Genomic DNA, 25,852 nt, shown 5'->3' on the forward strand with positions numbered 1-25,852 from the left:
CTGATTTTGGATGTTGGACCCCCACATCATAGGACCTGATGTTGTGCAGAGCTGGAACAGTGAGCTAGTGAGTCTGTGTTGGGAGGGGGGGTCACAGCACTAGATGGACACCAGGGTAGGAAATTCCCTTTTTTTTGTAACAAAGACTTTTTAAGCCCGAATGTAATACGTTTCGGGGCATTTCGGATCATTTCCAAGACAATTTTATAAAATATTTTGAAAAAACATACATACATACATACAAAATCATGTCCTGCTTTTGAAGTGCACAACCATTTCTGGGGCAATTATACTTTTTTAAGGGTTATGGAGCCCCCATTAAATTTCTGACCCTGAAGGACACTATTGTGTCAGTTGTTGTGTCCACTGTGTATCTGCCTGGTTGTCCCCTCTCCTCTGTCTGTTTTCTCTCTCTATATTTACACTACCGGTGAAAACTTGGAGCTAAGAAGCATTTTCTTGGGTCCTGTGTGACAATATGTTGATTTATTCATAACCTATATATCAATGTGTATATTATTCTCCGAACTGGATATGAACTCAAACAAAGTGTGTAGTTAGTGTTTGTTTGAGTCTCTCTCTCTCTCTCTCTCTCTCTCTCTCTCTCTCTCTCTCTCTCTCTCTCTCTCTCTCTCTCTCTCTCTCTCTCTCTCGATTCCAATCCTTTGTTGTATCTCTAATCAAAGTTCCAGCCCAAAAAAAGAAATTCAAAGGGTTTCTGTCAGTTTTTCTTCAGATCTCCTGAAATCCAGTGTATTTTTCTTAGTTATTTGGTAATGACAGTTGCCTTCCATCTCTTTTAATTCTATTAAGAAGTCTTTCAAAGGCCATTGCTCTATCTAAACCGAAACAATATTGGAAAAGTTGTATTTTTTTTTCAAACCAATCACTCTTAATCTTCTGTGAAATATTCACAGAAGATTCACACAAAATGTTTGATCGATGCGGCAAGGGAAAGGGTTCACACCCCACCCCATGGAAAAAGGGTCAGTTTAGAGGTCCATGAGCCTCCGTTAATTCTGAAATGATGGAGGTCGTCTCTTGCCTGGGTGTGCCCCCCCCCCCCCCTCCCCTTTTAAAACAGGTTTTTCTCCAACTCGTAACCCACACCATGGCTGGGTATGAATCCCTCCGCCACGAATCTCAGTGTGTCTTGAACCCTCCGTGGGAGGATATAGCGGGTGGACCTGCGTCTCGCTGCCTGTCCTACCCCTCCGTGGGAGGATATAGCGGGTGGCCCTGCGTCTCGCTGCCTGTCCTACCCCTCCGTGGGAGGATATAGCGGGTGGCCCTGCGTCTCGCTGCCTGTCCTACCCCTCCGTGGGAGGATATAGCGGGTGGCCCTGCGTCTCGCTGCCTGTCCTACCCCTCCGTGGGAGGGAATAGCGGGTGGACCTGGGTGTCGGGCGGGGCAGCGGCGCAGTCAGCCCACGCTGGGCTGCCTTTGCTATAATTTGCAGGTCATGTTTGCGAAAGCATTTGAGCTTGATGTTGGTTTCCCAGCAAAAATAGGATTGTTTTGTGATGTGCTAACTGGGTTTTTGGAAGCCTCTCCGTCTGATCTGACTGTTTCCAAGTTTGCAAAGTAAAAATACACGTTAACATACTGAACAATGTTAGCCGACAAAACCCTTATGCCTCCTTGAAACTTCACGGCTTAGTTTTCTAGACCCATGAGACATTGAGGCATTCATTGAGGGGGGGGATACATCGATGCCCTGAAGAGGCGCTGGGGGGGGGGGCGTGATTTCCTTCAATCTGACACACTTGGAACTAATTCCTTCTTCTGCTTAATGAGCCACTTGATCATTCTGCCAAGTTGTGTACGACTGGATCAATTCCACCAGAAACAGGAATAGAAAAACATGGCATTGGTTCTTCCCGCTTGATTTGAAGCTGTTTATCAACACGCTGAAGTGTGAGAGGTGCTCAGCCAATGGCCCTAATGCTGGATATGGTGTTTTAGATGAAGTTCTTCGATATATACATTTAATTAAACTGCATGGGACGACGGCATGGCGATTGGAATTGAAAGTTGTTCTATTTTCCTATAAAGGGGCAGGTTGCCGTAAATCCATTTAAATGAATTTGTGCATTAGGGCTAATATTAATCCTTTTGTGATGGACATCAGAAATAGTTGGGTTGAAAATTAACATCAACACATAAAAATACATGTTTAGAATATTTGGGAAAATAAATACATAATATTGGGAATATTATGTATGGAAATATTATGTATTTAGGGATGCATTGGATTTCACATCCTACAAATCACTGAGCTTGCTGTGTATGCTGTTGGAAGGTACATTAACCTCTTATGATTCAAGTCCTCCAATATAAAAAAAAATTGTGGCACCATATTGCATTTCTACTACCTTATGGTAGGGAAGAGAGATAGCCAGAAGCACTGCTCTGTGCTTAATGTATGCATTGTGTTGTGTTGTAAAGCTGTATGTTCTCTGATATATAATGGACAGCAGTTATGCTATTTGTCCCTGGCCCCCTTGGATTCAAAGCCCCTACTGTCATCATTATTCATTAAAAGTCTTCTGATTTATCTTAATGTCCCTGAGAGATAGATTAATCCATGACAATGGCGGTGAGTAGGTGAGTAGGCCGGTAGGATTAAGTAATGTCCCCTGTCCTATAGAACCAAGGCTAGCATTCTGTCAGTTCTGTCATTAAAAATAAAATAAAATAAAAATAGTCCTGTGTGCAAGCATTTGTCAACAGGCAGGATAATATAGCGTTTGAACTTTCAACAGGAGAACCTAAGAACGTACGGGTTAAATCGCAGGTGCTTTGGAGATATCAACGCTGGAAGAAAACCATGTGTCAAAATGTATTTTCTTTAATGAAGATTGATTTGGTTTGCATCGAGGTGCACGCTTTCTCTGCGCTCCAACAGCTTGTTATTAAGCGCGGGGGGGCAACACCCTGCAATTTGTCATTTACTGGACACTGGACACGCCCATTTATTTTGTGTGTGTGTCAGTATCCTGGGTATACCCATGCTGCCTTGCGCGCGATTTCATTTCGCGCTGCTAGGCAACCTGGATTCCATGGATCCGAATTTCGCCTGAGATAGGGAACCAATCACAGAACGGGGAGGGACTGCAAGACGATTCGACACACCCATCGTCTTCTTCCTCATCGAATTTATGTCACTCTGCATACGTCATCTTTTATAATTGATACGATTGGCTATGAGCTACGTACAGACTCATATGATAGACATTCGTAGCGCCCAATAAACGGCTCCGGCCAATCGTTAACCACGCCTCAAATACGAGAAAATTAATGTGTGGTTCCCAGACCTCATCTCAATGTAGATTGAGATGAGGTCTGGCGTTAGCCAGGCTAGTGTGTCAGAGTTGTGGTAATACAATGAAGAAGGTGTTGAAGAAATATCCCCTTCTTTTTTTTCAAACGATAAGGCAAAGCTATATAAAGTGGATAACTTCTGTACATTGCAGCTATTTATTAGACTATGTCAAGCCGGTTTTAAAATCCACATAAATTGAGTTTAACCAAACACCCAACACCAAGCTAGTTGTCCTTTGCTTGTTTCCTCTACCTGCCAAATTGCTTAGAATATCGCACCACTAAGTTTGGCAAGAAGGCCTTCTCAGAATTGTACAAATGTCTAACTTTGAATTCAGACATGTTTTGTGGGAAGGAAATAGTTAATCGATCATGGGATTTCATTCATTATCTGAATCTCTAGATAATTGAGTGAATCAATGTGTCTGTAATGTTGAAAAAGGTAAATGACCTCCAGCTAAATAAAGGAGTATCCCACTTGTAATTTCATTGGTTTTTGTCATGAAGTATATCGGTGGAAAAATCATTCAACCCTTTTTCCTTTTTCCTTTTACATTTTTTAGGAAACAAGTTTAACCTCGACATCCTGATGGTTTAATTAGTTATTTATTCAAGAGGACACAAAGCGATGTTCGGTGCACATACACGTCTTCCACCACTTAAAATTATTCAAAATAAACATAATCACAACATGTTGCTTTAGTAGTATCAAAATAATGTTTTCGATTTGGGTGTACAAAAAAAAGATTATTAGATACACAAATGATGAATAGGTGAATAGTACGACTGAGATGGGGATGATGTGACAAGGAGAAATCATCTATTTGGAATTTTTTAATTTTTGGCATCGCAATCTTTCGGTCTTCTTAATAATACAGCTTCCCACATAATGAGAATAAAAGCTGTAAACATCAAACCAATACATTATATTCCATCATTCTGTACCGGTTCCGTTCCAGGGTAAAATAAATACAACAGTGTCTGTAAACAGTTGCCGAGGTGTTGTTCACCTCCCGCGGTCGCGCTCCTTGTGAAGACGCCCACGTGCAGTTCCCCTGCTCTTCTCTGCTCACCTGAATGTCAAACCCCCATGTCATCGCTGTTATCACGCACTTTTGATTGCCGCAGTCATGCGAGTGGCGAAGGACTCTATAACTTTCCCTCAGGGGGGGTAAAGTCTCTTCTGCTCACTCAAAAGCCCTTGAAACCCCGAAGCCTCTCGGCGTAGCGACCATGCCACTAACAGACCCAGTCAAGCAGACAAGCAGGCACAAATTGTCGGGTGTGAAAAAGAAAACGGAAAAAGACAAGGCCGCAGCTCCCAGCATATAAACGAGTCAAACATGAAGTTCTTCCAATTGCCTGCTAATCTATTTAGCTCCATTAGGAATCATAGACTCTCATTCAGTCAAGTTGTTTTAAGGAGGTTCTCGCGCGACTGTTGTTTACAATCAGATCAACAGTGTCACACGCCAATCGTATTGAACATCTGACGGTACTAGCCGTTGGAACACTGAATCGTGGCAGAAAAAATGCATGTGTTTCGGGGGGGGGGGGTTGTCTTTTTTGACACAATAAAAAATCAAATCGTGTGTTGCCAGCGGTTCTCCCAGGCCCTGATCATGAGGGATGAGCGTACCTGTTTGTGCGTTTGTGTTAATGATTATGACATTTGTGTTGAATGCTGCAAGGGGAATATTATACTGTTGCTGCTGATGGACCTTCTGAGATTCTCAGTTTATCAGTAATCAAAGCTAATTTATCATGGTAGGAATGCCGACATCACTCATATAAGACTACGCATCGGGCTTTAGTTAATGCAGTGACAAACTGCATTAACTAAAGCCAGAGTGTACGTTCATGTATGTATTTATATGTATAGAGAGAGAGCTTTCAATTTAAAATCGATTACGAATTTCATATCTACAAGAACATACATTGTACGTACTTAATTATAAAATATAGAATTGTGCAAAACATTTGACAAATACGATGAATAAAAAACATGAGACAAAAACAGGTGAATAGAAAGATGAATGACTATTTGTTGCTGTGTTGTGTGCGAGTGTACGCATCTGCATGTGTCTGTGTGTGTGTGGACAATATGGTATTATTTGATAACATTGCCATTGGTGCCTCTCTTCAGAGAGAGCATGTTTCCATGTGCCAGGGTTTGATTGATCAAGAGCACATCTTGCAGTCCTTCTCCATCCTCTCCACTAAACCACTACATCGTCCTGTAGTGTTTTACTGGACATTTTATTCCATTCAACGGTTGTGGTCTGTGATAAGTCGATTAGGAACTTCAAAAACATTTTTTCATCAACTGCCGGAGGTATACATTAGAAGTTTAGGGTTGAAAAGGGCACGTTTCTGAATAACATTTTCCCCAGGCTATCGGTTAGCCGTTTTGCCTCACTCGCTTTTAAATAGATCGCAATTGCAGTACACACGACCTCCATGTTGGATCAATTTTCGACTAAGTTATCAAACAAATTGTGGAGGTCAAAGAAAAGCTATGCTGGCATATTTCTGCAGCCAGATTTAGATCAATACAAAATATAAATTAGAAAAGGAAAAATAAAGATGGAAATACAGTGCGTTTCCCCGAGGTGGTCTGAACACTATGCAGACACCAATACTGTGATATACAGTAATATCATCCCATTCCCAGTAGGTTCGCCGTGTGAACAGTGCTTGTGGGGCTGGTGATCGTGACATAAAAACTCAAACGGTTTTATTGGAGTGTGGGACCTCCGACCTCGACATGTTATTGCTTGGAGACAGAGGGGGGGACCTTAGATTGTCATATTCAGATTTGATCTCTTTACGGCCCTGTGAGAACGGGCCCCATCCGATAGGTTTCTGCGGTGAGGATTTGTCCGCTGTACCCTGGACTGGAATGATCCTGTAGCGGGCTTCCCTGGCGATCCCAGTTCAAGCAGGAGGACGGCTGGAACATTGCCTTAGTCCGCTGATGAAAGTAAGCCTCAATCAAAACATCTGTGTGCTGAAAATACAGATCCTGCTCTCCAGAGAGAGAGAGAGAGAGAGAGAGAGAGAGAGAGAGAGAGAGAGAGAGAGAGAGAGAGAGAGAGAGAGAGAGAGAGAGAGAGAGAGAGAGAGAGAGAGAGAGAGAGAGAGAGAGAGAGACTGCTCAAACAAAGAGAACAAAGGCAGAACACCTGAGCACTGTGACTGATCCAAAACTATTGGAATCGTTGAATCCGTACGGACTCAGTGAACATGGCCTCACCATGGAGAGAGGCCGTTAAAGCCAGACCTAGCTGCCTTCGCACTCACTGCACAAAAAAATGAGGTGGAAACTGAGCTACACATTTTTTGCACCAAAACTTCACAGACACAATGTTCCCACAAATAACCCAAAAGCCACAACGATTTTAAACAGATACGGGAACAAAAGAGTAAAAGGAGTTCCAAAAGAAAATTCAGCCGCAATGAAGACTGGCAGTCATCGGTGTACTCCGGCGATATCTGCAGATACTTTTAATTGCATTTGTAAAGACAAATAATAACTACAAAAAGCAGTGTTGACACAGTTTTGCAGTATTTCTATAATCTTTTTAACGGCATTGTCCACATAGTTCTACTTTATCTGATGGTCTCTTTACTTATCTGTATACTTATTTTACAATTTTGCTGCTTGTATGTTTAATTACATTTGACATACTTATGTATTTATACGATTGCAAGGTAAAAAAAAAACAGCTCTGTTTACACATATTTATTCTACTGTATATTTAATTGCATGTACATCATTCATTTTATTTCACACTTGCTGGGCAATATAAACGTATGTTCATGCCATAGAAGCCCCTTTGAGTTGCATTGACATTGGAGGAAAAAGAGAGAGAGACAGGGTGTGGGTTGGGAGTAAGGGCAAGTAAATCAAATGTAAAGTCATAAGCGTGGTTCTTCCTAAACCAAACAAGTTGTTCGAGGCTGTGTGTATTTCACCACACAGATGATAGGTTTTACAGGTCCCCCCCCCCCCCCCCCCGCGTCTCTGTTCTTTCCGGTGGGGATCTGTAAATCTGTCAGGAGACGCACGTCAATTCCATTCCCTCCGCTGTAATCTCATTTGCCTCTGGTGCCAATGGTGCGTCAAATGTCACCGGCCGCTCCAGCGGTAAGGAATTGGTAGCGCGTATGCCTCCGCTAAACGTGCCCCTCCCTCCCTTCTCCCTTCTCCTCTGCCGACGCCTCTGCTTCCTGCTCAGTCCCCAGCTGACTCCCTGCCCCGTCAAACAGCAGAGCGAGGGGGTATCGTGGTGTGTGTGTGTGTGTGTGTGTGTGTGTGTGTGTGTGTGTGTGTGTGTGTGTGTGTGTGTGTGTGTGTGTGTGTGTGTGTGTGTGTGTGTGTGTGTGTGTATTGAGGGGTGAGCCCGGGTGGTGGGGTGGGCTGGGTTGCGGTTGGGGTGTAAATCCCCACCTGTCCCTCATGAGGTGCTCTATCAACCACAGAAATCCATTAACCCTGAATGTTTTAAGGAGCTAATGGAATTCTTATCTTTATTTCGCACCGGAAGAATTTAATTACACACCGCAGTAAAAAATATAATAATGACAATAATGAAAAAAAAATGTCCTGCAGTTTATCACCGCCACATGCATTCCTAAGCATTTATTTTTATTTTAGTATTATTTTCTGATAGGCTGGTGTTTGTGAAGATGTCCCTGGGCTCATGATCTGTGGTGTTATGATGCTGCCTTCCGGATATATCCGTCCAGACACCATGTCGGGTCGGCATGGGCTATTTCCGCAATACCTTTCTTCCCTGAAAAACAGGGAGAATATTCCAGAGGCTTGGTCGTGTGTGTGTGTGTGTTTGTTTCTGTGTGTGTGTGTGTGTGTGTGTGTGTGTGTGTGTGTGTGTGTGTGTGTGTGTGTGTGTGACGGGGGGACGGGGGGGTGCACAATCTTACTACCGTCTAACTCGTATGAGTTTGTCAGAAACCTACAATAACTGCTGTGACAATATGATTTCCCGGGAGAGGTTGCTATTTTTTTGGGGGGTTGTGTCTCTTATCTTGTTATTGTTGTTGTTTAACACAAAAGCTAGATAACCAGTGCACTCATCGTTCCCTGGTGAACGTCGTGGACCCTTTTTACTTTGCGTTGAAACTTTAGTGGAATGATGCGCCAATATGATCACACTCAAACACAGCACACATGACTACCCTATTGTTACTGTGCATACGATGACGAGAGCTTTGCAGCTGACATTTAGGAATTGCAGAGATTTATTTATCTTCCGACCCCACATCTCAACCCTGACACCCCACAACCATTTGCCATATTTTCGCCTATAAAATGTTTGAAAAGTACAAAACATGTCAAACCGCTGTCAGTCTTTGTCTCCTTTGATCTCTCCCTTTCTGCTAAGAATTTTGAACACAACATAACATTTGCTTTTTGACAAGCAAAGACAATGAGCATGGTAGATTTGACTCTGGGCCAAGTCACAGAGTCACATATTGCAGAGCAAAACATATGGGGAAATAAAACCAAACTAAACATTCAATTAATCCGTTTTTGTTTGTGCTTACAGGTTTGTCTGTGTCCATACAATTCACAGAGCAGCAGAGACAAAGCCGAAAGGAGAGGCACAAAATAATAACATCCTTCAGTTTTCTTTTTGTTTGTATGGAGAACTATCTAGGCTTCCTAATTTGTGTGGACCGACCCCATATTTAAAACTGAACTCAAAGTTTGATACCAGGAGCTCATTAAAGTCCAAGATGTCCACCCTACACTTCTGCTGCCAATGGTCTCCATGATTAGCGGCAGAAATAAATTGAATTGCACATTTAACAGAAAATAAATTCAACATAATTTAGAGACCTTCAGCTCAAAAGTTATATGTGGAAGAAAACATAAAGTGATGCCAGAGGGATAAATTAATCTATTTTCAATGACAGTGTTTCATTAATTATAACGAAGTTGCAAGGTTATTTGGGTTTTTCTGAGTCCTCTGTGCAGGGAGCAAAATCTCTTCCAGAAAAATACCATTGATTCAAGATTATTATTATTTTTTTTTAAAGCTCTCCGAGCTTGTTATCTTATTTCATGTCCACACCTGTTAGCGGATATCACAGTTATTACACCTGCAGCTTCCCACCACCAATGTCAAACTTCAGCAAATAGTATCTGTATGAGGGTGCATGAATCAGCTTCATAGGCTATGAAGCACACAGCTTGATGAAGTGAAACTCAATTTACTGGCACACTCGTAGCCACAATGCAATCGTCAGGAACTTGAGTCAACTTTTGCCACCTTTTTTCCTTTTCTTTGAAAGTAAATGTCACTGCAGGCACTTATGCTGGCCTTTGTATTGTTCCGAATGGCCCAGTCAATAAACTCTGCCAGCAATCAAATTTGACTTTCTGATGCAAAAACCCAAATGTCAAACAAGCTTGGAGGTCATTGCACAATATTGCATAATGATGTAATTGCAACATTATCACATCAAATGCATTCTTCCTTAATAGGGCTCTCACTGGTCAAGCAATAGTTGATATTAGATGTCTACGTAGCTTTTCAGCACAAGAATAATGCATGGGTTGTTTTGTGTGTGCTCATATCAGAAGCAAAAGTTGGAAAGTTCAAAATCAGTAATGCATCGATGTAGATCGTTCAATGGCTCAGCCTTTTACACTGCAGTTACTTATTCTAAACTATTATAAAAAACTTGCCCAATAAGTGTGGCAACATTGGCCACCATTGGTTCACATCTTTTTTTCAAGATTGATTATATGAAATTAGTTTGGTAGCATAAAGGAATACTTATAGCAACTAACCATCTAGCAAGCTGCGCTAGTTACAGTAATCATGGTCCAACCAGTAAATGCTGTCCATCCATTTTAATGACTCTTAGGATCTGATTGTGTTAATGATGTGGCAATCGCCACCGTGAAACGCACAAAAGTTACATTGGAAGGTGAAGGTAAAGGATATTGAGGTCAGGCAACCTACAGTAAAAGAATGAGGCCCTGCAAAAAAAAAGTTATTATGACCTACCTGTATGTGTGTGTGTGTGTGTGTGTGGGGGGGGGAAGTAGACAGGGAAGGAGAGGAGACTGCTAGACTATGCATGACCCTTCTCGAAGCTTCACTGAGCGACTGGGGTTTATTCAAGGGGTTGGCAGGCGCTTGCACAGTGACAGTTTACAGGCTGACACATCAAAAAAACTTGGTTCTCTATTTATACAATCCATATAGATATGAGAGGGAAAGAGAAACAGCGAGAAGTGAGAGAGAGAGCGAGGGAGAGACATAGAGACACAGACAGGATAGAGGGAGAGACATAGAGACACAGACAGGATAGAGAGAGAGACAGACAGGGAGAGAGAGACAGACAGGGAGAGAGAAAGAGACAGACAGAAAGGGAGAGAGAGAGACAGAGAGAGAGTAACACAGCCGCACTATACGTGTTAATGTGCCCGAGACAGCCACATTAAATCAGCAAGTAGGTGATACCGTGCCACTGTCCAAGCAAATAATGACATCGTAATTTATAATGTTGCTGTACTTGGCGATGGTGGAGGGCACTGCTACTAGAGCAGGACCGACATTGCATTGCACAGCACTCGTGAAACCCTCACAGTCTCTGTGAGGGTTTCACTTTTGGCCCATTCCCCTCAGGAATAAATGTAATCTCAATGACTCCTGTGCCATGCCCAACCTGACCTATATTCAGAGTTAACGACGGAACATGTCATGTAAGGCCTTCTATGTCATTTCTGATCGCTTTTATAGCCTGCTAACACTTATTCACCTTAACGACTCAAAGATGAAATTGCCAGATATGACTTGTTTTAAGATGGCTGTGCTAAACAGTTTACTATATGTTATTTCGGTGCCATGACGGCCATAAAGCATTAATTATACCCATAAAACTATCGTATGACTTTCCAATGATTAGTGTAGTGTACATTTATGCTAAGATATGTGGTACATTTCTTGTAGAACATTGTGTATGAAATTTTCAAGGAGTTTTCTTTAATTTATCAGTATGTATTTCTGGTTATAGATGAGTTTATGCAATATATATACTTGAGGTTTGGCATTCAAACTTTAAGATGAGGGTCAGAACTGTCTGGGAGATATGCCTTGCACATGAGACACACACACACACACGCACACGCACACACACACACACACACACACACACACACACACACGTCACACACACATAGGCACAATATGTTCTAACAAAAGAGCTATTCATGAGCCCTCCAATATATTATAGTCCTTATTATATTATTATTATTATACTATATTATTATATAGTCCTACCCGTATGCATAAAAATTAAACAGTAAATAACACATAATAACTAGTTAAACCCCATATATTCATTGATAATGGTCAGGAATAGCCTAGTATAGAAACCTTGTTTACAAGATTCCAGACTTACAAAGCATACATTGATCCCCATAAGCACAAATTATTATTGAATTCAGAATTCAACAGCTGGCATATTTATAACAGGCCTAGAACTCCTCGCTCTTCACTTGGCAAGCACCTCTACAAAGGGGCCAAAAAGGGAAAAAAAATCCATTACTCTCCGCATTGGTCTTAGAAGTGTTTTTTATACGGTTCAACAAGATGCTGCCAGTATGCTGGTCCTCCATTTCTCGATGTTACAACACATCTTAGCCTGAATTTGTCTGACGCCCCTTTATTGCTCCTGTCCATTTTAATGTACTGGAAAACCGCCCACGGGGTTCTCTGTGCCTCGGTTAAATAGTAGCCACTTACTGGATTCAACGTGTCCTTCTCTTTGCGATGTGGGCGGAGATTCGGCTACGAGCCTAGCTTCATCGTCAACGCCAGTGCTAATGAACTTTGTAATGAAAGATTATGCAGAGGTCGTGGTTAGGATACATGTATTCCCCCTGTGCATTGAGCACGAGTGGTTGGCTCGTTTTCCAAGTTCATTCTTTAGAGACAATCAACAAATTATGACTTCTTATTGGAAGGTTTTGATGTATTTATTTAAAAATGTAAGAGAAGTGTTAATACAAGACGAAAAAGTGTTGCCCAAGTGAATTACGATGCATGATTCCTCCTATTCTCCGTGGCTGCGCTTGTCATTTCAATGTCTCAAATCCACTTATCCTGCTGCTTCCTAACTCAACGCCTCAACCGACACTCCGTGGCTAGATCTTTGATGAAAAACTTGAAAATGTATCTTTAAGGAATAGGCCTACACACAAAGAAAGATCACATAATGTATGCATTGCCTTGTATGAAGATTTACACCTAAAGGTGATATCAAATCCATACATGAGAAATGCAACACATTTTCTGTCTTGTTCTAATTGGAAATGTACATCTGGTAAAATGTCTGCAGAACTTTCTGAGTCCCCGTTTGATCTTTTCTTAAGAAGAACCCCATTCTTTGTGTTCATTTTTCAATTCGGGCTGAAAGACTGGATTCTGTGGCTTTTCTGTTTGAAATTGTGTGTCTGTGTTGTGTTCTCAGACAAAAATCTCGAATATGACCTTTTCCCAGAACCAGACACACACTCACACACACAGACACACATAGTTAGTGTCCAGACTAGTGTATTACCATTAATAATTGCTGAACTCCACTATCGTCATTGAGATTAGGTTTGGACATGTGAAAATGAACTCATCGTTCATGCTGCGAAATTACCTATTACAGAGACTCTGGGAAGAGGTCAGTTAAATTCACAGCTATTTTACTTTTTTTTTTTTTCTTTCTTTTTTACTGGACACATCTTTTAACTGCAATATCATGCTGCAGTTAAATATGTAAAAGACAAATGCATTCTAGTCTTGCTGCATAACTGATGTCTGACACTTAGGTCAAGGGAAGAAAAAAATGAAGGAACGCTTACGGGGTAAACAAGTCTATGAGGCCTTTTATGAATGGAATGTGTTTTCCTGTCTACAGAGGAGACAGGAGAGAGTGGGCTGTTTGGACTGAGAGCTGAGTTATGTGTCACTCCAAAGTGCACTTAACATTCACACCCCCCAGCAGGAAGCTATGGCTAATGGGCGATAAAGACAAGTTCACTGGCATCAATCTGTTTATTAGAAAGTAATGGTCACTTCCACTCCAGAATGTCTATCACCTAAGGGCCACTTCCTTATTGATTGCCTGAGCCCACCGTGATTAAGATCATGGGAGTAGAATGCCTGCTTCTCTCCTGGCTTTGTATGTGTGTGCGGGTGTCTTAGTGGATGGGTCATGGAGGATAAAGTGTGGAAGGGTTGGTGTTGGAGGTACAATCTAGTTTGGCTTCACTGCCAATTGGAAGCCGACAGTGCGCAGCGGTCATTGTCTTTAGAGACACAATGCTTCTCAGGCCGCTGCATCGATTGTTTTTTTTTGTTTGGGATTTTGCTCAATTATAATTATTTTTTTCTGACTTCCGTGTAAACCTCCCTTTGGACACATCCCAGTCACGCATCGCAGCCCAGGCCAGTCGAGTCATATTAAGAAGACTCAGAATCGCTTGAGATGCACATTGTGTCAAACCTCAGGAACACGCATACCTTCGCCAAACTCAGTATAGGAAAATAATTAAACATTGTAAATACAAGCATGAAGCATTGTTCATGCGTTCTATACTTCAATGAAAGGTTGCTTTGAGTGTGACACCAAACATGAATTGTGTATATATATATATATATATATATATATATATATCTGAACTGAAGGAATTTCTGTGAGGCTTGGCTGGTCTGTCGCTTCCCCTAAGCGTGGCGTGGTGATATTTCATTAATGCCATGACCAAGACCTCATTACCCAGGGATCCCTGGTGGACGAAGACGGCCTTTAAAGGCAGCGGATGGCCATCTGGAAGTCATCAAGTAGAGGCAGGGCATCGCGGGAGAGATGCACTCACCAAGCATATCTCCCATCATGCCTCATTGCATGCACATCTGTCCCTGTGACAGATCGTCCTCTGACAGTCAACATATATATATATATATATATATATATATATATATATATATATATATATATATATCTGTGGTCTACATACCACAGATGTAGACCGTTCTAGCTATCAAAACCAATGACTTGCATGATAAAAGGACTTACATCGCAAAACTTTAATTTGTTCCACCTTTTCTTGCACAAACATAAAATAGTTTGAGGTGAATAAAGTGCTGTTGTGTCACAGACGCTTCGTTTTGATTGTCTTTACGCCAGTGTGGAGGGGCACTAATAAGGGCCGTTAGACTCAGCCCACCAGACAAGCTCCCCTTTTGTGGCGATCCAGTCATGTAGGAGAGGAATGCTGGGTACTGGTGGGCCAGGTTGGGGCCAAGACCTACTTTTTAGATGGTTCACTCGAGCATTTGACAGCTGTGTGACCCCATCCTTTGTCTCTCAATCGAGGCTAAAGATGTCATACGTGCCGTGACGGCTTTGGTTTTCAGACAGTTAAACGTTTTTGTTGACACTTGACAAGAGGGCTGTTTCTCGTAAGTCAACAAGACAAATAGACAGACATTTCAGCTTGCTCCGCCCAATTAAAATCAACATATTGAATAACTTGTTTTGTTTTCTGATAGAGAAAGAGAGAGAGACATACCCATGTAGTTTTAGTGGTCATCAGTAACCACCTTTTATAGATTCTCAATGCATCTTGGAAGTGCTAATGTCTGCATGTGTTTTCTTTTCCCTTTAAAGAGCTGTTAGTCACTGGTCTCGGTAAATTGAACATTTCGGGGTCAGGCTCTTTGGATGTAGGGCACTTGAGAGTAGTTAGAGAGGATGGCGGCACTCAGACTGAATCGCTGCTTGCTTGTTGTGTGGAGTGTGGCTGATTCCAACCGTTGATCTGCTGGTCATTGTTGGACATGAAAAAGTCTTGTTATAATAGTCATAATAAATAATGAAATGATTTAGTGAAACGAAGATGATAAGAAAATATTGGTTTCAAAGTCCTTTGCAATCTGGAGACCACAATGAAACAATCACACTTTCATTCACTGAAACTAAACATATTGAGTCGAGCTATGTCTTGGTTTTTACGATGCTTCATGCAGATGTATGGTTTCCTTTCCTTCAAGGCTTGACTGTATGAAATTGGGACATATAATGTGGTATGTTAACCGTGTTCTTGACAGGAATCTGGCCTTGACAACATTAAGTCAATACTGTACTTTCAGCACTTTTTACATGCGACAAAACACTGTTATATGGAGCCAAAACAGACTGCCAACCTTGTATAGTAAGGATTATACGGAACAGGAAAAACAATGTCCACAATCGATACCCTGAACCAACCCAACACTAAAGGACCATACTGGTCCAGGCTATAAAAACGATCCTTACCGTCTCACCTTGATTTACCCAAACATCAGTCACCATCATTTCAAAATGGTTTTGTTGCGCCGATTCTGCCTAAGAGCATTTAGCATTCGAGTGCCTGACACGAATGCCATGAAAGCGCTAGCCTTTTGGTCCTTCTGATAAGACATTTTGTTCAGTACTTGTATGGTGATTCCGTTTTTTTTCGTCCACAAACTTTAACCATTCTCCGGGCTGACACAAATTTCACTCATTCCAAAAGACGTGTATAAAGTGCTATATAATCATTGTTTACATTCATGGGCGAGACTGAGCTCACGCTAAATGCTCTCACAATTGGTACAAGGATTCAACGGATGTCTGGTAGCCAGGAGAGACAGATATGATGATTTAATCACCCTGACCATTCTTTTCCTGTAACAGGTAGACGTCTACATAACTCCTCACCGCGGTTAACTTAATGTCCCTTATACTTATCCGTGAAAGAAAAGACTTTAAAGTGAGGATGGAAAGTCTAAACAAGACTTTCCATTCAGTCTAAACAAGAAAAATCTAAACAAGAAGGATACCGGCCAGGAGACGCCTAAAGATGGAGTTCCTGTTGTGCCTGTTGTGGCAGCATAAGAAACTTTACGAAATAAATAATTCAGAAAAAGTCAGTCGAGTGGTATTTGTAAGTGCTATTTGTGATTCTATATTCTCTTCGTACTTAAGAATACATCCATTAAAGCCTTCCTAAGCCACACTTGTCTGATGCTTCAAGCCACTTGTATTTCACAACCAAGAGTTTGAAGACCATCATGCTGGAAGAGGAAATACTCACCTCTTAGCTACCCTATTAAATAAAGCCCGGAATTTACCCACTCAAATTGTTCATCAAGAGACCTTTTTCACAGATCTGTTATAGCAGGCAAACATACCTATGCAGAGTAGTTCTAGTTCACAAATAGCAAATAGCAGATGTCTCTGTTTGGTATAATGGATTTTGGAGGCTTATTAGAATGTGGGCTTTGAGGTGCTGTTGCCTCCATCTAACCAGCTATTCATCTGTCTATCCATTTAACTTTCTATGTCCGAATACCCCCCCCTCCCTCCGTCACAAGTACCCTTACATGTTATGTTGGTTTATGGATTTTGTTAATCAACCAATAAACATGCTTAGTCATGAACCACCATTGAATGTAAACATTATTTGAAGCTCACATTCACATTCAAGTGTAGCTAATTGAGGTAGCCTGAACAACAAGTATTCTCATTAACATATATGGTGAATATTAGCTTCCAAACTTTTAAATAACTTCTAAACAAAGAAATACAACAGTTTACAGCCTGTACTCTTTTGCTCCATCAAGATTTCCATGACTTTGTGCCAAAATGCAGTTCAAACAAGCACAAATTCCTGATCCAACAGGGAAGCAAAAGGCAAGCAACTGTGCAGTCAAGTAAAAAAACTAGCAAACACGCAAAAACAGTATCAACCCGTGTGTGTGTGTGGGTGTGGGTGTGTGTGGGTGTGGGTGTGGGTGTGTGTGGGTGTGTGTATTGTGTAAGCATACAGCAAACTCTGGAAAAATACCTCATTGAACACAATGTACACACATTTTACTTAATAAAAGACAAGGAAAGTGGACTCTTATTGAAGTAATGTTGGCTGCCTTGATAGCATTAAGCACTTTCCAATAGCTGGCGGATAAGTGCTGCATCCAGAGCTGTGGGCTGTGGGGGTTCTCTACGCATGCGTTAGTCTATAACTGGTGGAGCATTCATACATTTAAAACTGTGGGCATGGAACTGGCGCGTGTGGAACTGCCTCGGCTGTCTGGCTCTGCAAGTTGATGATATCGAATAGAGGGTGAGTTTTAAAAATAGATCCAATTGAGCTCATGGATTCAGTTTCCAAGGGATACCTTATATAAAGACAATGACTGCAAGTCTAAATGATTACAGTGAAAGTACGTTTGAAAAGCATGTGGATGTACCTGTGTACATAAAGAGAAACCAGACAGGGAGCCTAATACACTCATTACATCAAACAATCTGGTTTTAAGTGCCTGGTACCCGAAGATACACACAAACAGTTCTGTCCATCTGTCCTTAGCAGCAGGAAACACTTATTAAAGCGTTGCTGCCATGGGTTGGAGTAATAGCTGTTAAATCTAACTCGGCCAACCACATTTAAAACTATATGTGGAAAACCAATTATAGAGGTGTTTTTTTTTATAAAAAGATATGTGAATATATTGCAGTTCTTCTGTATTGGCCTGTCTTTACTATGATTGCCCTTATAATTCGGCTGTGGTCCATATGTCTGTGACCTATACAGCCGGAAAGATTAGTTTTATCGGTGAGATTAGAAACTATTGACAATTAAACCGGACTGGAGATCGTAACAATGTCACAATGTTCTGTTAAGATGGCGGAATGACTGTACTGTACATCCAGCAGGTACACGTCTCTCACCTGTAGGTGGTAGGACTAACAACCCACGCAGACATCCATCAGCACAGCATGGCTGACACATCCACAAATATCAGATGTACGTTTCATCGACTCATGCTCGTGTATAGCATGTATCTTCTGTCTGACTGCCGAAGGCTCAAGTAGCTGAGCACTAGGGCACTGCAATCCCTTCTAATTTCATGTGGTCCAATCTTGGCTACTTTAGATCGCCAATACCTGATTCGATCGCAAGGGGGGTGATGGGAGGAGAGGGTGGAGGGATTTCTGTCAACTGCTGGACTTACAGTAAAAGTTGCGTGCATAAACAATCATCAAAAAGTGTGGACATTTTATTGAGATTGTTTAAACATTAAAGACTATATGTTTATTACCAATGTTAATATCGATCAACGGCTCCCTCTTTGCTTGGTGCAAGAATATCACAGCAGCATGTTCCGGTTAACATTTTTCGTATTTTTTAATATCAAATTAAAATCATATCCATAAAGACATTAACGTAATTATATGGAGAACGGAGATGCGGGGCGTCGGATCCTAGATAAGTGATGGCAAAATGGTTTTAAAATTCACTCATCACTCCTGCTGATTAACAGGACTCAGCGGGTGACCATGCCGCTCCACCAGAAACATCTCTAAATGCGCAGTAGGGTGCAGATTCTAGAGACCATTTTTATAACATCTTAGATCTGATAGGCCTATTACATATTACTCTGTAAACCGAGCACTCGTAGAAAGTTAGCCTTCCCAACCAACCCAGATATGACTGGGTTGGTTGCCCGCTGTTATCTGAAGTGGACCAGGCGGGTAAACTGTCTTCAAAACATAACTTTTAAGACATGTTTGTGTGCAAAACATTGGATGTTTTCAGCGTACAACAATGCCCAATGCGTATTCCCCAGAGTATTCACTCTTCTTAGTCTTTTTCTAGCTTTTCAAAAATTTGCGGCTGCCGATGTCAAATGAATTGCAATAATGATCAGATAGTAATATAAAATAATATGGTAAAATTTATATATATCAAATATCTGATTATTATCTCAAAATAAGCTTCAAAACCCTATGCCTTAATATTGGCAAAGGAAAAAACAGATCATCCCTTAAATTGTCAACATACTATAATTGACATAACATTTTTGTTTCCATGAGCTCTCACTCACTCACTCACTCACTCACTCACTCACTCACTCACTCACTCACTCACTCACTCACTCACTCACTCACTCACTCACTCACTCACTCACTCACTCACTCACTCTATTTATTAATGAAAGTGTTGATACCTAATTTGTTTTGTTTAGAAAATAACCTGCTGTCAAAGAAAGATATTGCCAATGCACATGGTAGTGATGCAATAATCAGATCTTCAATATAATACAGTGATAGGCTAAAACACATGCAGGGTCAGTCGAAATAGTTTGATGCCCCGAGTTAATGCGAAAACGTTACGCACTCAAAACTGCTTTTCGGTATGATGTCACCTTCATATCTCAAAATGTCATACCGTTTACTCGATGTCTATTCGTTGAATTTAATAAACGACTCTACCACTTTATATTCGACCTTGGGGCGAAATAAGACGCACCATTATTGTTGTTATTATAATCAATATTATAATTGTTAATAATATAATGACAGATAGTTCGATTCTAATCAAGGCATATTCCTCATAAAAAAAAAAGAAAAAATAGGCTCCAGACATGCCCTCAGGTGACGGAATTATATGACGGACACTCAAGTTGATAATAAGCTGTTGGCGATTGGTGACATTGGCGTCAACAATAAGCTGCAGAATAAAGGGCGTCCGGAGAGTATGTGGTTGTTGGTTACAGTGAGGCGATGCTTTAGTGCGCCAGATAGTTAGGAGCCGCGTCGCGCATACCGCTGCACCTGGCACACAGACAGACAGTACAAAAGGATAACAGGATACAAATTATAGCGGATGATTTTCCCCGGACTCTTTCGCGTTTGAAAAAAACAACAACTTTTGCTATCGACAACACGTGTGGAGGGTGGGGGGGACTTTACGCCGAAGATGAGTGCCCGTGGATACTTTGCCGTTTGGTGGAAGTCTATGAGCCTGCTCTCTCTGAGGATTCTGCTTCTTTTACCCACAGGACTGCCCGTCCACAGCCAGGGGGATTCTCAATCTGATAACAAAGTCATGGACAATATTACCGTGCGGCAAGGGGAAACCGTCTTCCTCAGGTGAGTGTCTTGTTTTTTTCCTGTTTAAATCATCGCTACGCTGTTATTCTTTTTACAATGTTACACGATTATGTTTCACTTTGAATGATCCTGTGCGAAACGTGTGGAGCGACGCGTGGAATTGTGTTTACCGACGCAATTTGACAGCGTCGCACGGGGCGTCTTATCCCGCGTGTGTTTAAAAGGGGGATTTCAGAGGATTAAAAAAAAGGGCTTCGTTCATAGGCAGCCGCTGATCTGCAGCACAGCTGTTGGCGGGGAAACTGTTTTTTAATTGCTGTGTGATGGCGCAGGACTAACGTGTACAAGTGTTGCTGCGGGATTAACCCAATGCACGAGTTAAGGATTCACAAAGAACACTCGTTTCCCAACTCGAGCCGCAACTCCGGCAGGTGTATGGAACTGCACTGACAGCTGCTGCTGCAGCGAGAGGCTTACTGGACATGGGGGGTGGGTTGGGTGTATGGAAGGGATGTCCCGCCGTCGCCCTGTCCCGGTTGAATATACACGTCAATAGTTTGGGATTTTATAGTCGCTGCGTGTATCTAGTCAACTAGACTCGGAGCTTAAAATTACCTGGACATATCTCGGGCGAATGCTGATCAATACTGAGTAGCCAACAATATTGTTATCAATAAAATCACGTCCTTTAGCAGGTAAAATCTACAAATAAAAATTCTGGCCGGCCCGTACCCCTCTTTGTTGACAAGAATCGTTCTATCGACACTCCCCTCCCTCTCCCTCTCACGCTACCCCGGCAGCCAGGTAGAGCGGAGAGAACAATGTTATTGAGTTTTTTCAATTCTGATAGTCTCCTGGGAGGGGCTCACTCCTACAATTGTGCTTTTTAATATTCGGAAACTGTGCTTTCCCCTCATTCACTGGCCTCTAAGGTGCAGTTTATTACCTGTCAATGTTATACAATTAATGGAAATGAAGTACATTTTAGTTAAATTAATATTATCATCGTCAATGACAAATGTGTCTATTCCCCACCCTACAAAGGCCGAACTGCGTACATATTTAGATGAAAAAGCCATGCAATTACATGTTCTGTTATAGGTTTACAACGTTAAATGAGAGGCACCAACACCTCGGCAGGTTCAACTGCACATTCTTCAGGTTGTGTTATGGGTGCTTCTCGTTCTTAATTACAAGTCCATCCAAATGGGTTTCTTTCAACCATGACCCTGAGAGCATAGCTTGACCGGAGTTTGGGTTCAACAGGCTCCAGAATTTTTCAGGTGTGTGTGTGTGTGTGTGTGTGTGTGTGTGTGTGTGTGTGTGTGTGTGTGTGTGTGTGTGTGTGTGTGTGTGTGTGTGTGTGTGTGTGTGTGTGTGTGTGTGTGTGTGTGTGTGTGTGTGTGTGTGTGTGCGGTGAAGTCAGTGCGACGAGCAGGTGAGGTGTTCTTTATCTCTGTGGCAGGGTTTGCTCCCCCACCCACGGTGGTTTCTATGTGCCCGTGATAGCTGTTTCGAAAAAGCCAAAGCTGTTATGCAGTTGCCAAGTCAGACAAAAAAAATGTCAGTCTGGTGGACTTTTTCTGATCTTTAAAAGTCTGTTTTGCGGTTATTCCCTGGTGTGTGTGTGTGTGTGTGTGTGTGTGTGTGTGTGTGTGTGTGTGTGTGTGTGTGTGTGTGTGTGTGTGTGTGTGTGTGTGTGTGTGTGTGTGTGTGTGTGTGTGTGTGTGTGTGTGTGAAGATTTCAATGTAAATCTTTATTATATTGTCAATTTCATTGAGCTTTGGTGTTGATATTGCCTTCTTAAAGGGGATCTATCATACCACCAGGTGTGAGTGTGATTAGCCATTACAAGCCGTTTTCCAAATGTTGTGACATCACAGATGGGCGTTTCCACCTAGATGTGTGACGCATAGATGAGCAACGTTTACTTCAGTCCACTGGGTAGGCTGGTAGACTGATCTATCCAGCACACATCCAGGTGGACATGCCCACCTGTGATGTCACAGTGCTGCACATTTTCAAACCTGCTTGTAATGGCTAATCACACTCACATCTGGTGGTATGATATGCCCCCTTTAAGTGTACATCTAGATGTGTTTCATTATCAAAGTGCATCTGGTGGGATCTTCGCCATAAATGGGTTGAAGGATCTTAACACGCGTTCTCTTCTATGTACCCAAAGGACATTCTTAACCTACTTTAAGAAGCAAAGGAGGAAGAAAATTTGAAATTGCCTAAAGATACATCTGCATGCAGATATTATGATACGACAATATTTCTTTACTGATGACCATTCTTTTGGAAATAATTACATTTTTTTTTGTTTTTATTGACTGTTATTGCAATAATAGGAATGCTTTGTGGCAGACAACTAACAAGGATACAATACATATATTTTGTTAGAAGAAGGATTTGTAAACTGTTGTTACAATTGCCTGTGCATCCACATGCATACATAAGTATGTGTTTTTGTATCACCTTGGAAACAATATTGGATTAACTTGTGGATTTAATTTGATTTGTCATGACTGTGACAGTAGGCCATGCAAGGGAGAGGGTTGAACACTTTTTTGTAGTTATCTGTACTAACAGGCCACCTTCTGTCCCCCCCTCTCCCCTTTTCTGACAACTGCTGCAACAGCAATTGGTGGCACAATTTAACTTGAAGCGAGCAAGTCTTGACAATCTTTCTTTGGTTGATGTGTTATCTTAAAAACAAAAATCTGTCATTACTGTGCAGAGTTGTCCATTGCTTGCCATTTTTAAATCAATGTGAAATCGCACTTGCCACTCGATTGAGCAACTTGAGTTGCAACTTTTCGTTTTCTTCCTGCTCGTCGTGGATGAGTTTGACATGTGTCTTTATAAAAAAAGGGCCGGCCTTTATGCCTCAAATGTGAGACGGGAGATTATTATGACATGGGCCGCATGAACAGACAACTATTACTACTAGTTTCTTCTTCATGTTATTCAAGGACCCCAGAATATCGTCTTTACAACATACACATCAAGGTATTCTGAAGGAAAAACCGATGACAAAAAAAAGTTTTCTAACGTTAAAAGAATGGATTGTGAATTCCACTTTTTGGTTCTTATTACTTGTAAAGCAGTCAAGAAATTATATAGCTTGAAGAAAATAGATTTTGTGATTTTGTCACCATTATAGCTAGCTGTAATTTAGTGTGATGGCTGTTCAATTGGACATCTTTCTTTTCCTGGATATCTCTTGTAAATCACAAGCGGCCTCTAAACAAGAGGATTTACAGCTTGCCCTTGCACGACATAAGCCCATGCCGTGAAGGACACATGTCCTGCACATATGTGCACTTCCACATGCAAAACGCAGGCATGTCAACGAATTTGCGATAATGGGCAAGCAGAGTTACCACAGCCTCCCTCTGTGAATATCCTAACCAACCCTCCATAAAAGCAGCAAGGCGTGTGTTGACTCAAAGTTGTAGTATGCGGGCCACGATGTATCTCAACTCTACTCGCCAACATAAATCCACCGTAGGGCTCCAAGCACGGAGCGTAATAAAAGGCCAATCATTTTTCCAAGGCCTCTGTTCACTGGTAGTTAATCCAGGACGATGATTAATGGACATGGTGTGGGGTCAGCGTCGGGGTCAAGGTGGACTTGAACCTCCTTATCCTCTTAGCCGCCCGTCGGGACTTGGCCGGAGCTGCTGTCTCTCTAACATCTGTGCCACACTCCCCCACTTGAGCGTCCTCACTTCAGTTCAGATGGATTATCAAACGCATGTATTGGCTGTGCTGTTGGACAAATGCATCACCTTAAATGTGATCAGTCGAAGATCTCAAATAGGATGGCTCATGCTGAAGGGCTATGTAGCTGCCCTGTTTTGGGGAGCCTTTAGAAAACCAATGTGCTAATTAATGTAATATTGTCGGATAAGGCCTTATAGCCTGCGTTTGGAGGGCTCTCGTTAGAAGGCGTATTTCACAGGAGGATGCTTATGCTTCAATGTAACTACATAATCCTGCCACCTCTGAGTCCAGAATGTGTTTAAACTCTCCCACCTGTACAGTCATTATGTTTCACTAAAGCAACTTCAAAAAATCTTCAACAAAAATATATCAAATTTCTTTTCATCAGGTTGATAAGAATCATATTTTAGGTTGGCATGATGACTCATCCCTGTAAAACACTCTGTCCACTGAACTAAACTATATATTTTATTATGTATATGTTTATTTTTTAAATATTATATAAACTTCTGGTTCTATTTTTTTATATTCATGTACAGTCACCATTTGTATGTTTTTTTATCCTTTACTTTACGGCAGCAATGTCAGAAAGATCGAACAAAATCCTTGTCGGTACAAACTTGCACACTAATACCAATATTTCTGATTCTGGTTCAAGCTCAGAAAGTTAATTCCAGGGCCTGTGCTCAGACAATGCGCTAGCTAATATTCCTCGAGTTGAATTAACTTGGAACATATGCTGTGGGAAGTAGCTTGGCCTACATTCAGGGGCTCACCATATTGTTGACTAGAATAATCTTGTATCCTCGGTGGATTATGGAGTGGGAACTCGCGGAACTGTGGAACAAGGGTGCTCTGCAGTTCGATGAATTCTGCGAGACAGTCATTTTGTCCTCCTCACACATCCCCTCCTTTGCCTTTACCTTCCTGATGAAGGCTGTTCAGGGAATTGCAACTTATAAGTATTGCTTAGGGATATGTACACAGAAATATATTTTAGCTTCGGGGGATGTTATACTAAGCTGCTGGCAGGGTCCGTGACAAAGTAATCTCCTATTTTCGACCAACAGTGATTATGCTGTAGCCGGACACTACTTTGTTCTCTCGGTATAGCCCTTTTCCAGGCTAGTCCATCATGTATGATTGGTCTTCTAGTCTTCTTTGAAGTAGCTCAAAGGAGTTTAGCTACTGTATATCTGTAGCATGGAGGTGTGACCATTTGTTGTGACCAAGGCTTCTGTCTTGCCTTGTTGTTGTATTTTGAGAGAGAGAGAGAGAGAGAGAGAGAGAGAGAGAGAGAGAGAGAGAGAGAGAGAGAGAGAGAGAGAGAGAGAGAGAGAGAGAGAGAGAGAGAGAGAGAGAGAGAGAGAGAGAGAGAGAGATATTTAACTGGTACTTGAACACACACAAGCTACACTTTGTGTCTGAGTTGATCAGTTCTGTGGATGATAAACACAATGCCATCAAGGTAATTCCATCTTCATATTGTCTAACAGGGTGAAAAATGTCTGTTCACTCCTGTTAATACTTTGATTCATACTGAGTGAGGCATGCTGGACCGTGAAAAGCAAATCTGCAGTATATAGACCAATTACATCGAGCACTGGACCTCTTCCAGCCTTACGTGATCTGTGAGAGAAAAAACAGATTGGATGTGTGCGTTGTGTTGCCCTCCAATCAATGTTACACTTCTGGAATGCCGGCTGGCCATTTGAAGGAGGGAAAACAAGAGGCCCTTTTCAAATTTTAACTGTAATTGTGCCTATCAAACTTTACAGATTTTTCTGACTGACTTAACAAGTAAGAGAACTTTGAAAAGCGAAAAGTTGAAAGTGAAAACA

The 25,852-nt window shown here is 41.6% G+C and overlaps 1 protein-coding gene across 5 annotated transcripts in view; it reads left to right on the forward strand.

Moving 5' to 3' along the window:
- Nucleotides 1-25,852, forward strand: part of ntm (neurotrimin) — a 274,362-nt gene that overhangs the window by 176,761 nt on the left and 71,749 nt on the right. For 3 of the 5 annotated variants that reach the window (XM_060057159.1, XM_060057162.1, XM_060057163.1), the window contains exon 1: nucleotides 19,889-20,317. In XM_060057159.1, coding sequence (XP_059913142.1) covers nucleotides 20,145-20,317 — 173 coding nt within the window. In that variant the 5' untranslated portion in view covers nucleotides 19,889-20,144. Of the gene's footprint in view, nucleotides 1-19,888; nucleotides 20,318-25,852 lie in introns of those variants that run through there. The other 2 variants (XM_060057160.1, XM_060057158.1) reach the window with 2 other exon arrangements.

This window comes from Gadus macrocephalus, chromosome 7 (genome assembly GCF_031168955.1).
Source record: "Gadus macrocephalus chromosome 7, ASM3116895v1".
Lineage (NCBI taxonomy): Eukaryota > Metazoa > Chordata > Actinopteri > Gadiformes > Gadidae > Gadus > Gadus macrocephalus.